At 41.6% G+C, this 15,607-nt stretch overlaps 1 protein-coding gene across 1 annotated transcript in view; it reads left to right on the forward strand.

The window, feature by feature from the left end:
- Positions 1 to 15,607, forward strand: part of neb (nebulin) — a 58,091-nt gene that overhangs the window by 23,074 nt on the left and 19,410 nt on the right. The window contains exons 55-104 of the mRNA XM_022740122.1: positions 225 to 536; positions 629 to 832; positions 921 to 1,025; positions 1,467 to 1,574; positions 1,733 to 2,044; positions 2,140 to 2,343; positions 2,448 to 2,552; positions 2,671 to 2,778; positions 2,866 to 3,177; positions 3,285 to 3,488; positions 3,658 to 3,762; positions 3,921 to 4,028; positions 4,166 to 4,477; positions 4,839 to 5,042; positions 5,180 to 5,284; positions 5,432 to 5,539; positions 5,635 to 5,946; positions 6,079 to 6,183; positions 6,373 to 6,471; positions 6,622 to 6,723; positions 6,864 to 6,971; positions 7,088 to 7,399; positions 7,514 to 7,618; positions 7,724 to 7,828; positions 7,925 to 8,029; positions 8,143 to 8,250; positions 8,372 to 8,482; positions 8,691 to 8,888; positions 8,995 to 9,099; positions 9,269 to 9,373; positions 9,458 to 9,562; positions 9,685 to 9,792; positions 9,914 to 10,027; positions 10,191 to 10,388; positions 10,571 to 10,675; positions 10,836 to 10,940; positions 11,059 to 11,166; positions 11,483 to 11,590; positions 11,676 to 11,783; positions 11,886 to 11,990; positions 12,111 to 12,215; positions 12,307 to 12,405; positions 12,533 to 12,637; positions 12,755 to 12,859; positions 12,951 to 13,055; positions 13,215 to 13,319; positions 13,756 to 13,860; positions 13,989 to 14,093; positions 14,205 to 14,309; positions 14,502 to 14,606. Coding sequence (XP_022595843.1) covers positions 225 to 536; positions 629 to 832; positions 921 to 1,025; positions 1,467 to 1,574; positions 1,733 to 2,044; positions 2,140 to 2,343; positions 2,448 to 2,552; positions 2,671 to 2,778; positions 2,866 to 3,177; positions 3,285 to 3,488; positions 3,658 to 3,762; positions 3,921 to 4,028; positions 4,166 to 4,477; positions 4,839 to 5,042; positions 5,180 to 5,284; positions 5,432 to 5,539; positions 5,635 to 5,946; positions 6,079 to 6,183; positions 6,373 to 6,471; positions 6,622 to 6,723; positions 6,864 to 6,971; positions 7,088 to 7,399; positions 7,514 to 7,618; positions 7,724 to 7,828; positions 7,925 to 8,029; positions 8,143 to 8,250; positions 8,372 to 8,482; positions 8,691 to 8,888; positions 8,995 to 9,099; positions 9,269 to 9,373; positions 9,458 to 9,562; positions 9,685 to 9,792; positions 9,914 to 10,027; positions 10,191 to 10,388; positions 10,571 to 10,675; positions 10,836 to 10,940; positions 11,059 to 11,166; positions 11,483 to 11,590; positions 11,676 to 11,783; positions 11,886 to 11,990; positions 12,111 to 12,215; positions 12,307 to 12,405; positions 12,533 to 12,637; positions 12,755 to 12,859; positions 12,951 to 13,055; positions 13,215 to 13,319; positions 13,756 to 13,860; positions 13,989 to 14,093; positions 14,205 to 14,309; positions 14,502 to 14,606 — 7,104 coding nt within the window. The remainder of the gene's footprint in view (positions 1 to 224; positions 537 to 628; positions 833 to 920; positions 1,026 to 1,466; positions 1,575 to 1,732; positions 2,045 to 2,139; positions 2,344 to 2,447; positions 2,553 to 2,670; positions 2,779 to 2,865; positions 3,178 to 3,284; positions 3,489 to 3,657; positions 3,763 to 3,920; positions 4,029 to 4,165; positions 4,478 to 4,838; positions 5,043 to 5,179; positions 5,285 to 5,431; positions 5,540 to 5,634; positions 5,947 to 6,078; positions 6,184 to 6,372; positions 6,472 to 6,621; positions 6,724 to 6,863; positions 6,972 to 7,087; positions 7,400 to 7,513; positions 7,619 to 7,723; positions 7,829 to 7,924; positions 8,030 to 8,142; positions 8,251 to 8,371; positions 8,483 to 8,690; positions 8,889 to 8,994; positions 9,100 to 9,268; positions 9,374 to 9,457; positions 9,563 to 9,684; positions 9,793 to 9,913; positions 10,028 to 10,190; positions 10,389 to 10,570; positions 10,676 to 10,835; positions 10,941 to 11,058; positions 11,167 to 11,482; positions 11,591 to 11,675; positions 11,784 to 11,885; positions 11,991 to 12,110; positions 12,216 to 12,306; positions 12,406 to 12,532; positions 12,638 to 12,754; positions 12,860 to 12,950; positions 13,056 to 13,214; positions 13,320 to 13,755; positions 13,861 to 13,988; positions 14,094 to 14,204; positions 14,310 to 14,501; positions 14,607 to 15,607) is intronic.

Below are 15,607 nucleotides of genomic sequence, written 5' to 3' on the forward strand. Positions count from 1 at the left end.
AAAAGTGAAGAAGTGACAGATAATTCATTGTATTGTACAGCAGAGGAGTAGAATTAACATTCTCACTTTTTTCTTTTTGGACAGATGTCATGCATTTTACTGTAGGCAGCTAATTATAATTTGCCAGTTTGAGTGCAGTGAATTAAGTATTTTATTTTATACCATTGTACAAAGTGTGTGTGTAACTGTTAACACACAATAACATTATTTCTTTTCTCTTCCAGTACAAGTACAAGACAGGATACCGTAAGCAGGTCGGTCACCACATTGGTGCTCGCTGTGTGCAAGACGACCCTCTGCTCATGCTGGCTCTGAACTCAGCCAAGATCGCCAGTGATGCTCTGTACAAGAAGGACTTCAACAAGTCCAAGACCAAGTTCCACCTGCCAGTGGACATGCTGTCCTTTGAACTGGCCAAGAAGAACCAGATTCAGGTCAACCACGCCAACTACATCACCCGTTTGCACAACTGGACTTGTCTGCCAGACTCCACCGATGTCGTCCAGGCCAGACATGCTTACGACCTACAGAGTGACGTGAGTGTAGCTGTCACATGAATCTGTTTCTGATTTATGTTCATACCACAAAATGTGTCACAAGTTAAATTTTGTGCTACTGCACCTCACAGGCTGTCTACAAAGCTGACCTGAAGTGGCTCCAGGGCACGGGCTGGGTCCCCATCGGCTCAATTGACGTGGAGAAAGCCAAGAAGGCTGGAGAAATCTTGAGCGAAAGGAAGTACCGCCAGCACCCCAGCACCGTTCCCTTCAAATGGTCCACAGATGCCATGGAGATCGTACTGGCAAAGAATAACGCCTTGACCATGAACAAGGTGGAGATCATCATTACCTTGATTTGCACTGGAGATCTCTTTAGTTAATTGCATAGTTAACACTGGGATTGTTTGTGGTTTGTTCCAGCGTCTGTACATCGAGGCATGGGAGAAGGACAAGACCAAGCTGCATATCAAGCCTGACACTCCTGAGATCCTCCTCTCTCAGCAGAATGCGATCAACATGAGCAGGGTTAGTATAATTCTTATGGCACGTGACAGGATCGTGAATACTGAATGTTTTTGTTTCGTGATCTTTGCAATATCTTTGTCAAGACTGGTTCTTGTGTTGGAGGTATGACAAATCTTTTAACTGGTTGTGTTGACTTATTGACCACCTTAAGCCTCATTCAGGTCACTCTCCATTATGACTTGAATCAGCAGAGAGATAAGATTCGAACAGCAGATTCCACAAACGTGATCCTTTAAGCAAAGTCCTACTGCAAACCTTTCTGGGATATTCTTGACACCCAGAAGCTTTTCTAAATGCCACAGTTATACCTCCATTTGGTTTTCCTTCTTAAACATATTTTTATAAATAGATAGTTCTAGCATTGTAGAATTCATTTCATTTCATTTTGATTTCATCCAGAAAATGTATTAATTTATGTCTTTTTTCTTTTTTTTTTCGCAGAAACTATACAGACAAGGTTTTGAGGAAACAATTAATAAGGGCTATTTCCTCCCTGCGGATTCCATCTCTGTCAAGGCTGCAAAGGCCTCCAGGGACATCGTCAGTGATGTGAGTGACTTATACAGCATTATATACAGGATCTCTTTATATTATTAACACACTGCAATGAAACACAATATGAGAGATGTTCTGGTTGTAAAATAAAACTTTTTCTGCTGATTTCATCAGTACAAGTATCCCCCTAACTATCACTTCCCTCCATGCAGTACAAATACAAGACAGGATACCGTAAGCAGGTCGGCCACCACATTGGTGCTCGCTGTGTGCAAGACGACCCTCTGATCATGCTGGCTCTGAACTCAGCCAAGATCGCCAGTGATGCACTGTACAAGAAGGACTTCAACAAGTCCAAGACCAAGTTCCACCTGCCAGTGGACATGCTGAATCTTGAGCTGGCCAAGAAATGCCAGATCCAAGTCAACGATTTCAACTACAGGACTCACCTGCACAACTGGACTTGCCTACCAGACTCCAATGATGTCGTCCAGGCCAGGAAAGCCTATGATCTTCAGAGTGACGTAAGCGCTTTATCGACATATTCAACATATCTCAATGTACCATGTTGACTGTGCTCATGTGTTTTGATGTTACATGTATCCGCTTCACCCACCAGGCTGTATACAAAGCTGACATGGATGAGATTGTAGGTGTGGGATGGATCCCTATTGGTTCACTGGATGTGTTGAAGGCCAAGCATGCTGGAACAATTCTCAGTGATCGTCTCTACAAGCAGAAACCAGACTCACTGAAATATACCACTGACATGTCTTCCATGCCCATGGTCTTAGCCAAAACTAATGCTGATATCATGAACAAGGTAAAAAAAATAAAGATAAAAAATCATATCCCTCTTTTACAAATTTTGCACATTTGTTCTTTCTTTACGTGATGTTTTTTTTCTCTTTCTGTTTCCCACCACAGAAAGACTACATTTCTGCTTGGGAGGCTGACAAGATTAAGACTCATGTCACCCCTGACTTGCCTGAGCTGCTGCTTTCCAAAGCTAATGCACACAACATCAGCAAGGTATGTTTGGTCTGTTTTGACTTGCTCTGGTTTGCTATACTCCTGTTAGTGAATATCAGTGTCATACGCACCCACAGTTTACATTTTATAATTCCTCTATTTGCTTTTCCTTTTTCAGAAACTGTACAGGCAAGCTGTTGAGGACGCCTTCAGAAAGGGCTACGACCTTAAGGCTGACGCTGTCTCTGTTATTGCTGCCAAACATGGAAGAGAGATCATCAGTGATGTATGTAACATAAAATTTATTTCTTTGCCCTTATATTTCAATGTGTGCTTGTTTTTATCCCCTTAACTATCTCTTCCCTCCACGCAGTACAAATACAAGACAGGATACCGTAAGCAGGTCGGCCACCACATTGGTGCTCGCTGTGTGCAAGACGACCCTCTGATCATGCTGGCTCTGAACTCAGCCAAGATCGCCAGTGATGCTCTGTACAAGAAGGACTTCAACAAGTCCAAGACCAAGTTCCACCTGCCAGTGGACATGCTGAATCTTGAGCTGGCCAAGAAATGCCAGATCCAAGTCAACGATTTCAACTACAGGACTCACCTGCACAACTGGACTTGTCTGCCAGACTCCACCGATGTGGTCCAGGCCAGAAAGGCGTATGACCTGCAGAGTGATGTGAGTAATGAGATTTTTTGTCATAATCTTTGCTAAAAGCTGCATTGATTTTTTAATTTTTTTTTTTATAAAACTCACCGTGACCGCTCTTGTCCTCCTACTTGTAGGCTGTGTACAAGGCTGACATGGAATGGATCAAGGGCACAGGTTGGGTGCCAATTGGGTCAATTGATGTGGAGAAGGCCAAGAAAGCAGCAGAGATCCTGAGCGAGAGGATGTACCGTCAGCATCCCAGCAACTTCAAGTTCACTGCCAACACATGTGACATGCCATATGCCCTTGCTCAGGCCAATGCCCAGACTATGAACAAGGTAGAGATAATACATCTTATTTAATCTTATTTCAACGTATTTTATTGTTTGTTTTTTTTCATCGATATTTACAAAATGTTTCAGCAGTTTTTTGACACCAAAAAGTACAACTTGTTTTAGACAAAGCTCTGTCACATCACACTAAACCCTGTTTATATTCTGTTCACAGAAAGCATATATTGCTGCCTGGGAGAACGATAAAACCAACATTCACATCATGCCTGACACCCCAGAAGTCCTCCTGGCCAAACAGAATAAACTCAACACCAGTCTGGTAATGCAGTGCTTCTCCACCTAGCTGTGTAGCATATCAGTAATTGTTAATTCTCTTTACGCATCTTAATCAATTAACTGTGCTAAAGTTTGAGGAGTGATTTTTTCATCACATCTACTGGAAAGGAAATCTGACAGCATCATTTCTTGTTTCCCCAGAAACATTATCGTGAAGGCTATATGGACACCATCAACAAAGGCTACTTCCTTCCCAAAGATGCAATTTCTGTCTTAGCAGCCAAACACTCCCGTCACATCATCAGTGATGTAAGTCTGTACCTCTGTTTTAAAAGTTTTCACATTCCCTTCACTTTGTTATTTTACAAACTGTATTCTTTTTTTCATTTTACAGCAATGATTTGTATCAAGAAAATGATCAAATTGTTTTTGTGTCAAATTTTCAGTACAAATACAAGGCTGGTTTCCGAAAGCAATGCGGCCATCATATTGGTGCCCTTAGCATCAACGACGACCCGATGTGTTTGTTGGCCGCTCACGTAGCCAAGATCTCCAGTGATAACATCTATAAGAAGGACTTCAACAAGTCCAAGACCAAGTTCCACCTGCCAGTGGACATGCTGACACTTGAACTGGCCAAGAAATGCCAGATCCAAGTCAACGACTTCAACTACAGAACTCATCTGCACAACTGGACATGTCTGCCAGACTCCACCGATGTGGTCCAGGCCAGAAAGGCGTATGACCTGCAGAGTGATGTGAGTACATGTAAAGTTTAGAGGTTTGTGTGGACTTGATGAAGTAAGGAGGGCTTATTTAGAGTTTGTTGCTAGCTCATATCCTACTCTTATACAAAAATGACCAATACTATAATGGAAATGACATTAAGTTAAAATGTTTTCTTGACTATACAAACTCCAGCTTAGGTTTGTGGAGGTCTGTATATCTGTTAGTTTCACTGAGATTCATATCACTCCTGACATTTTTAACCTAGATCTGCATCCAACAGATTTGAATGAAAACCCTTCATTCATTTTTGAGACAGTCACACAAATGCCAAACCTACAAAGACAACAACAACAACAACAACAACAACCCTTTTTGATATATGTTTTTCAGGCTGTATACAAAGCTGATCTGGAGTGGCTGAGGGGATGCGGCTGGTCACCTCAGGACTCTGTGGACGTCGTCAAAGCTAGAAACGCCCAGGCTATTATCAATGAAAGGCTCTACCGCCAGCCTCCAAGCACTGTCAAGTTCACCAGCGTTGTGGACCTCCCAGCTATTGTCTTGTCCAAGCAAAACGCTGACAACATCAGTGATGTGAGTAATAACGTTTTCAGCAGGCTAAATGCTTTCTCTGGTGAATTAAAAACTTCAAACTAAATACTTTGTACAGATATCTGTGTGAATGAATGTATCACAGTAAAGAAGTTCATGATCTTTCTTCCATCTGACAGAGGAAATATAGAGAAGTCTGGGATAAAGACAAGCTCACCATTCACATGCCACATGATGCCCCCTCCTTTGAACTGTCCAAGGCCAATGCTATCAACATCAGCAACGTAAGTTTGTAACACAAAGATTTACATAAATATCTTAAAGTATTAAAGCTTTTCTAATTTCTTGAAATGTATTATTCTGTCAGTATATGATGTTGGTGTGTTGACAGTATGTCTTACAGTTTTTTGATGATATTTTGTTCTGTGCAGAAACTCTACACAAAGGCATGGGACGACCAGAAAGCCAAAGGCTTCCATATCAAGGAGGATGCTATCTCTGTGCTGAAGGCTAGAGCTTCCAGAGATATCGTCAGTGATGTAAGAAAAAAAATATGGATAAGGTTTGATTACAGCAGATTAATAAATTAGCTACTTGCAGAATTTTTTTTAACCTTTCAATTCTAATCTTTTAGTACAAGTACAAGACAGGATACCGTAAGCAGGTCGGCCACCACATTGGTGCTCGCTGTGTGGAAGACGACCCTCTGATCATGCTGGCTCTGAACTCAGCCAAGATCGCCAGTGATGCTCTGTACAAGAAGGACTTCAACAAGTCCAAGACCAAGTTCCACCTGCCAGTGGACATGCTGAATCTTGAGCTGGCCAAGAAATGCCAGATCCAAGTCAACGATTTCAACTACAGAACTCACCTGCACCAGTGGACATGTCTGCCAGACTCCACCGATGTGGTCCAGGCCAGGAAGGCCTATGATCTTCAGAGTGATGTAGGTTTATGATAGTGCACATGAATTGTGTTCATTCACATACACTATTGTATGTGAGAATCTCTCACATTGTGATTGTTGTCTGTAAAAATTACATGGAAAAACATGAACGAATCTGCTATGTTTCCTCAGGCTGTGTACAAAGCTGACATGGAGTGGTTACGTGGATGTGGTTGGATGCCACATGAGTGTGTGGATGTTATGAAGGTGAAGCATGCACAGAAGATCCTGGCTGATGTAAGTCTGACAACTTATTCATTTCATCTCGACTTTGTCGGTACATGTAAAATCACAGATATTCATACACATTTTTAAAATGTTTTAAAAGCATCTTTAGTGTTTATTTAACCAGGAAATAATGTACCCAAATAACTTCAGTAATTTTGATGAATTATTTTCTGACAAGTCTTTCCTGCTTTTATACAGAGAGGCTACCGTGTCAAGTTGGATGACCAGAAATTCACAGTTCCAACTGACAGAGTCGACATGGTCTGCGCCAAAAATGCTGCTGATGTCCTCAATGAGGTGAGGATGACTATCTCTGCTTTTCATATCCTGACTGGATATGTTTAAAGTCCTCTCTTCAGTTAGACCACCTGGTAGAAAAGTAGCAATGGCAGATGTTAGATATTATGTTTTTATTTTACTAAATGTTTGGTTTCTCACTCTTTTCAGGCCAAATATCGTGAAGCCTGGCACCAGGACAAGACCAAGTACTCGCTGGTGGACACTCCAGGTCTTGCCACAGCCAGAGAGGTGGCTAAGAACGTGCACCCGGTAAGATGACTCCTCATGTGATATATTTGCTGCATATTTCAATTCAACTTTTTCCTGTACCAAATGTATCCCCTCTTATTATCGGCTCGATAATTGATACGTTATGATAAACCTATAATATGTATTTCCATCTCTTGTAGAAACTCTACACCAAAGCATGGGACTCAGTCAAAGCTACAGGATACTTCATGCCTGGAGATGCTGTGCCAATCAAGCAGTGCATCATGACGACTAAAGTGCAGAGTAAAGTGAGTAGCTGGACAAAGTTGCATTTGTTTCATAATAAGATCATTTATTAAAAATAGTTTTTAATTTAACTGAGAACACGATGAGATGGAGACAATGATTTATGTCCGTCCTGCAGCACAAGTACCTTGAGGCATACCGTAAGCAGGTCGGCCACCACATTGGTGCTCTCAGCGTCCAGGACGACCCTCTGCTCATGCTGGCTCTGAACTCAGCCAAGATCGCCAGTGATGCTCTGTACAAGAAGGACTTCAACAAGTCCAAGACCAAGTTCCACCTGCCAGTGGACATGCTTCAGTTTGAACTGGCCAAGAAATGCCAGATCCAAGTCAATGATGACCACTACAGAACTCGCCTGCACCAGTGGACTTGTCTGCCAGACTCCACCGATGTCATCCAGGCCCGCAAGGCATATGATCTTCAAAGCGATGTGAGTGCTCTTGAGAACGACACCAAGCCAGGACTTCTTTATCATATTCACACAATAAATTGACAGGGAATTCTCTCTTAACCCACTCAAATGTGTCTTTGTTTCTGTTTTCAGTTTGTGTATAAGGCTGACATGGAATGGATTCGTGGCTGCGGCTGGGTGGCAGCTGACTCTGTTGACCACGTCAAAGTCAGGAAGGCCCAGGAGATTCTCAACGAAGTACGTTTACTGTGACATATTCTGTCTTTGGAGTTGGCTATTTTTCATTTAACCCATTTTGTTGTCAGCTCGTGTCTAATGTTGATGCTCTAATTTCATTTGCAGAGGCTTTACAAAAAGAATGCCATAGACGGCTTCGGGAAATTCACCCTGGTTGTGGACCGCCCTGAGATCCTCTTGGCTAAGACAAATGCTGCCAACCTCAGTGATGTATGTAAAAATCTAACATTTAAGTTGCTGAATTTCTAGATGCATATGAATAAACAATTATCAAATCTAAATTATTTTCTTTTCCTCCTGCTATAGCTGAAGTACAAAGAGACATTCAATGCAGAAAAGGGTCATTACATTGGTTCAGATGACACTCCTCAACTGGCCCATAGCAGGGAAGTGTCCAAGAACATCAGTGAGGTAATTTAAAATGAAAAGCATGTTCAATATTTTCATTTCATTTGTAGATTGTCTATCACCTTTTTTCTTATCTGCCTTTCTTTTAAAATTGTGCCTACTTTATGTAATTTCAGAAACTCTACAAACTGAACTGGGACGAGTCTAAGGCCACAGGCTACCAGCTGGACCACAAATACATCCCACTTCTCAGCGGCAGGAAGAGCAGGGACATTGCTAGTGATGTGAGTGTCTTGCACTTCTTCATAGTAGTCTGTGTTGATAAGGCAAAAGCACAGGGAATCATGTTTTCTATGTGAAAGGAAATTCAATTCAGACTTTTATTATCCTTTATGATCCCACTAGGCCAAGTACAAGGACGCCCATGAGAAGGCCAAGGGTCACTACATGGCTGGAACCCTGGTAGATTTCCCTGAGGTGATGCGCTGTGGAGATCAGGAGAAGAACAAGGGACTGGTAAGATATTGTCAATCATTTCTCCATTTATTCCATACATATCAAGGCATCTTACTACTTTTTCATGGTGTAATAAAAGAAAACTACTACTACGTTACTGAGGGATTGCAAGATGTTTGGTTTGTGAATCTTAATCAGGTTAGATTAAGCAGGTTAATTTGTTTTATAATTCCGATGGCAATTTTAATAACTGCCCTTGTCTTTACAGAGACTGTACCACAAGGACTACCATCAAACCAAGACCAAGACCCACCTCCCACCTGACATCATCGCTAACCAGGTAGCTAAGCGTTGCCAGGATATGCTGAGCGACGTCCTCTACCGCACCTACCTGCACCAGTGGACTTGCCATCCTGACCAGGAGGACGCCATTCGTGCCCGCAAGACCAACGAGATTCTCAGTGATGTAGGTCCCTCGTCACATTCTGCACATCTGCTGCTTGTACTGTGCAGCGTCCCGTGGCAGACGACTTGAACACAGATTTGTGCTTTTTGCTGTTGACGTTTAATAGGTGTACTACAAGGATGACCTGAACTGGATGAAGGGTATTGGTTGCTATGTCTGGGACACACCAGAGATCCTTCGTGCCAAGAAGTCCTACGAGCTGCAGAGTGATGTGAGTAACAACAAGGAAGATCGCAAGGATCCTTTAGAAACATTATTCGCAGTTTACGGTTTACTGAGCCAAGATGTTATTTTTACAACCATCATAGCATTTAGAAGAAATCAAATTCTTTAGTCTGTGGAGCTGTGATAATTTACCCATGTAATGTCTTCCCCTATAGCTGCAATACAGAGACGAGGCCAAGAAAGAATTCAACAATTACTCCATCGTGACGGACACCCCAGTTTATGTGACTGCTGTTCTGGGTCACACCTGGGCCAGTGAGGTGAGTGAGCTGGACTTTTAAAACATATTTTTATTTGAGTTTGCCTCCAATTGAGTGCACTAATAAAACAATTGTCATTGACAGCTCAACTACAGGGAGGCTTATCATAAGGAGAAGCACCAGTATACCACTGTTCTGGACACCTACGACTATGCCAGATGCCACAACTTCAAATACTTCTTCAGCAACGTAAGTGAAGATAAACATATCTGTCATATCTACAGTTAAGGACAAGATTTAAGATGTCAGCTTTGTAAATTGTGTGTCTACACGCAATAACATGTTGATAATGCTCTGGTTGCTGTCAACAGAAAAACTACACTGCTGCCTGGGACAAAATCAAAGACAAGAGTTACCATATTCCATATGACTCACATGCCCTGAAACATGCCAAACAACAGAAGATCATTCTCAGCGACGTGAGTTCAACTTTGAGTTCTGTTCATTTCAGTCCATGGTTTTACTATGCTGGGATTTTCTTCACGTGTGAGTTTGTCTGTTGACTGTTAAGAGACAATATGAATCGTCTCGCCCCTTTAGGTGAAGTACAAGGAGGATTATGAGAAGTTCAAATCCCTCTACAGTCTGCCCAAGTCTCTCGAGGACGATCCCGCAACTGCTCGCTGCGTCAAAGCTGGAAAGCTGGTCCTGGACGTAAGTCGCATTTGTTTTGCCATTTTATCTTCCGCATGTTATCATTTTTTAAGTGAGGAATACAGCAGGAGCTGCACTGTCAGATTGGCTCTTTTAAGAGCTAATCTTAAAGATTGCTAATCTTGCAAGAATTGAAAGAACCATTTGTTTTCCATCTTTATAGCGCCTGTACAAAGAGAACTACGAGAAGACCAAGGCCAAGAACCATATCCCACCAGACATGCTGGAGATCCTGTCTGCCCGCAACACCCAGTCCACCGTCAGCGGGATCCACTACCGCAAGTATCTGCACCAGTGGATATGCCTGCCTGACATGCAGACGTACGTCCAGGCTCGCAAAGTCAACGAGCAGCTCAGTGACGTGAGTAGCGGCCCTCAGCTACAGATACAAAATTACAACCACATCCTTACTTATATCTTCTTTTCAACTTGCTTTTTTAACATTAGCATCTTATAGAGTGTAGAATAGTTTAGTAAGTAAATAAGACAATTTTGGAGCCAAAAGCCGCTTAACTTGTGTGTTTCGTTGCGTGCTCTCCCCAGATCTTCTACAAGGATGATCTCAACTGGCTGAAGGGTATCGGCTGCTATGCCTGGGACACACCAGAGATCCTCCGTGTCAAGCATGCTGGTGACCTTCAGAGTGAGGTTAGCCCATTCAACATGTTTTCATCCTTCATTTTCAGTAATTTGGTTCATAACTTCTCTAAACTTCCTGTCCGGTAAATCCTCTATTGAGCTTTCGTACAACCTTGTGTTTTTATTTAGAAGCGATGCTGATTGCCACATTCTTCTATCTTTATTCCAGAACAAGTACAGAGCTAAAGGTATTGAGTCTTTCAAGGAGTATTCAGTGGTGACGGAGACTCCAGTGTACGAGACGGCCAAGCAGAACGCTCAGAACCTGAGTGATGTAAGTGACTCTTAAAATTTTCTTCACAATGTTGACTATCTATATTTTATAATTTTAACAAAAAATTTGTATTATAAACAAATCTTAAATCTCATCTTTTTTTCTTCCCCTTTTCCAGCTGCACTACCGCTTTGATTACAACGCCAACATCAAGGGCACAAACACTGCGCCTGCTGTTACCATTGAGACAGAAAGGGCACGTCTGGCTAACTACATCCAGAGTGATGTGAGTTAATATTCTTTAATATTCAGTTCACTTGTTTAGGGATTACTGTCAGTATGTATACTGTAAGAATATTTTCACAAGTTCTGTTTATAAGGAGCACCCTACACAATACACACTCATTTCATTTCATTGTGGGATCAGTGCATAAAGTTCACACTGAGAAAATTTTAGATATTAGATTATTCTTAAAAGGTTTTCTTCATGTTTACTCTCAGGGTTTTTTCTGTATGTGTTTCTGTTTACTGTATCTATTGGCAAATATGTTTTTCAAGCTGAAATGCCTTCTGTCTCACCCTGTTTTGTTGGCTTCTCTTAGAACTGGTACAAAGAGGCCAACAAGAGCTTCATGCCAACTGGTTACTCCCTGCCCCACGACACCCCGCTCATCAAGCAGGTTAAGGCGAACAGCGTTGTTTCCAGCAATGTAAGTATTTCCCTTTCTTGAATCATCTTGATAATGTAGGAGATTGATGTTACTGAATCACATATTTTTGCTTTAATTTTTGTAGGTGAAGTACAAGGAGGCCTATGAGATGACGAAGGCCAAGGGATACACTCTTCATCCAGAGGGTGTCAACTTTGTCAACATAAGGAAAGCTAACAAGATCATCAATGAGGCAAGATAACACACCGCTGGTGTTGTTGACCCAGACACATTAGTTCTGGTGGAGATTTACTTGATGAAACAAGCTCATATGTCGCCTTCCCTTCCCCCGCAGCGTCTGTATCGTGAGCTGTACCAGAAGCAAAAGGACAAGATCCACACAACCTACGACACCCCTGATATCAGACAAGTCAAGATGAACCAGGAGAACCTCAGCGACGTACGGAACCGCTCTCACATTATTGATGTCATTCATGTTCCTATTTTTGATTCATGTGGCTTGATGGAGATGAATAGTATGTTGTGCTTATGCCACATTTTTGTTCCCTTCTCGTCCTAGTTGTGCTACAAAGAGAAATACTACAACAGCAGAGGCCAGCTGATCTCTATGCCCATTACACCCGAGCTGATGCACTGCTACCACGTCAATGACATCACCAGCGAGGTATGGGGAATTTGACACAGACTTTTATAAAATCAACCTCAAGGCATTTGTAAGAAAATCATTTTGTGAAAATAATTTTTTTGTTTTTTAGCTGAAATACAAAGAGGATCTGATGTGGCTGAGAGGCGTCGGCTGCTTCTTGTATGACACCCCGGAGATGGTCCATGTCCGCAACATCACCAAATTCAAGGTACGTGTTTCCTTTTCGGATGGGATATCCCATTATATCAGTTTCCTTCATTTTCAGTGCGTATTCAGCTCGTCACAGGGGAATCATGATCATGTGTATGGCCTGTTTTTTTTTTTTACTTTTATAGGTGAACTATCCAGTGGAGGCCAAGAAGAACCTTGCCAACTATTCTGTGGTCCTGGACACTCCAGAGTACAAGCGTGTGACTGAGCTCAAGACCCACATGAGCAATGTGAGTAGTACACATTTTTATCACATCATATGAATGGAAAAGTGTTTGTTTTCTGTCAGAAAATAATAATTGACTTGATTTTTTTTTATTTATTTTTTTGTGCTTCTCTATTTTCAGCTGATCTACAAAGCCCAGAGCAAGGAGGACATGGCTAAAGTCACCACCAGCGTGGACTCTTTGGACATCCAGAGAGTCAAATGGGCCCAGCAGCTGACTAACAAAGCAAGTTCAGATACAACATCGTATTGTTTTACATAATAAGTCTGTTCTTTTTCTAACTATCTGATGATTATTTCTGTCTGTTTCTCCACAGTACATGTACACAGACCTGGCCGCTAAGGAGAGAGCTCATTTTACTCAAGAAATTGAAACTCCAAACATGGGCCATGCTAGAAAAATGAAAGTGGTCTACAGTGACGTAAGTCTTCACCTATGTCATATCTTATCTTATTATTTTTGACCAGGTTTCCTTGCTGTTTAGAAGTGGGCTATAGAACCTTTATTACCCCTCATCTCTGTTGAACTTAAATTCAAATACAAATTTCTGATGTGTTACATAAATGATTTCTTCCCTTAGAACAAGTACAAAGATCAGTATGAGAAGATGAAGCACAGGTACACTGCCATTGCTGACACACCTATCCTGATCCGTGCCAAGAAAGCCTACCTCCAGTCCAGTGATGTGAGTATGCTCATTGAATAACCTTTATTAGAGTAATAATATTTACATCAGTGTCATGAACCAGAGCAGCAGGACTTCATTTCTGATAGTTTTTAGTTTAGACTGTGAGTACAAATTGTATATGAACTGGTCAGTGTTGCTCAACTGATTTTAGAAATTGCTATTAAACCTGTGTTATTCCACTTGAAAAAGCTGCTAATTAAGCAAAGAATTTCATTAGCTAATAAACACGTTTTGCCTCCTTTAATAGTCTAAATATTGTTTCATGAACTTTCGACCATTCCACAAAATAATTTCCTTTTATCAGTGAAAAAAATGTGGCTTTTGCCTTTGAATTATGATGACTGATAGAGGAGTGATGCTACAAACACCACTTAACACGTGTGCGTTTGTGCTCGATGAACATCTGACTCATTTTATTCTCCCATGTTTTCAGCTGCGCTACAAAGAGACCTTTGAGCTCGCCAAGGGCCACTACCACACAGTCAAGGATGCCCTGGACATCATCTACCACCGCAGAGTCACTGATGACATCAGTGAGGTCAGCAATTAGAAATTAGCTGATTGATCATTTGAAATATCTATGCAGTGTAAACCAAAAGTTTAAGATCATTTTGATTTGAGCTCTTTTATCTCTCTCACTGTTTTCCCTCCATCTCTCTGCCTCAGGTTAAATACAGGGAGAAGTACATTAACTCTCTGGGAACCTGGAAGTCCATCCCCGACCGCCCTGAGTTCTTCTTCAGCAGGATTGCCAATGATAACATCAGCAACGTGAGTACTGTTGACTTGCAATCCAAAATTATGCACTCTGTGTAGGGCATATTGTATCATTGACATAGTGTGCATTTTTTAAACTAAATCCCGTTTGATGTCTTTTTATAGATCAAGTACAAGGAGGACCTGGATTGGCTGAAGGGTATCGGCTGCTACGTATGGGACACACCTGAGCTGCAGCAGGCTGAAAGGAACAAGGCGCTGTACAGTGAGGTGAAGGATCTATTTAGTTCATAATTTAACATTTGTAATAATTTGATAAACTGCTGTAAAGTATATAAAATACCATATACTACTTATGTTGTCTTAAATTCATATCACAAATATGCTTTTTATTGTAGTGTATGCAGGGATTGTTATACTTCTCCGCGTGTTCCTAATAACAGTTGCATTTCTTGGTAACAGAGACTGTACAAAGCCTCCTATGAGAAGAACAGAGGCAACTTCAAGTATACCTGCGACACTCCGTTCTTCGAGGCCGTCAAGAACGCTTCAGTTCTCATAAACGACGTGAGTCCTTTCATTCTTTAACCCAGTATAGTAAGTGAAAAATTTGTTTTTTGTAGCCAAAATGTTATAGTTAGTTTGTCGAATCATCTTTGTTGATCATATTTTATCTGTGTCGGTGCATCTCTATTGGACTCTCAGCTTGAAGGTAAAAGATTGTGAATTCATAATACTGTTTGATAATTGCCTATAATGTTTATAATCTGATCTTGTTATGTGTAACCATAATTATCAGGTGTTAAAAATACATCCATTGTTATTCATATCAACTTGTTTTAACCTTCCTTTTCTTCCCTGGAGAAGTCTCATCACACGACAGTGCACATTGTTTTCTGGATATTTGTCCCTAACTACCTTCTGACATTCTGAGCAGAGGGCCTACAGAGCTAATTATGAGAAGACCAAGGATAAGTTCACCATAACTACAGATGATCCTAGGTACCAACTGGCCAGGGAGAACAGGAAGATGAGCCAGGTAAACGCCCTGGTCGTGCTCTACGACCAGCCTGCCTCCTCTACTGCAACCTCCAGTCCGGTCCTCCAGACCTCTGACACTGGTGCATGAGGTCGTCGACAGACCTGCCGCGGGTCGTCTTCGCATGGCTGTGATAGCTCTCCCAACTTGATAAATTTCTCTCTCTGTCTGAATCAGTGTCTACTCGTTTTCTCTCTTTCTTTTCTTCCCATGCAGGTTATTTCAAACAGTGCCACTCAAATAGCAGCTGGAAGGTTATCTTGAGTGAGCAGGAGTCTCCTCTATCTGTGCCATCAGAACGACAGCTTAATGACTCACTCACTGATGGTTAAATTATGTGGATTAAATTCTGAATATGTCTAAACCAATGAACAAATCTAGAGAAAGTCAAACTCCAGAGAGTGATGATGTCTGTCATTCAGAGGGCACAGAAGAGGACAAAAAAAAGCTCCTTTGTCACACTTGGATCTCCGGAGTACTTCTCCAGTCCTCCCAGTGTTACTGTTGTTGTCCATCTGTCCTCAAACTA

Source organism: Seriola dumerili, unplaced genomic scaffold, assembly GCF_002260705.1.
Source record: "Seriola dumerili isolate Sdu_G_001 unplaced genomic scaffold, Sdu_1.0 BDQW01000052.1, whole genome shotgun sequence".
Lineage (NCBI taxonomy): Eukaryota > Metazoa > Chordata > Actinopteri > Carangiformes > Carangidae > Seriola > Seriola dumerili.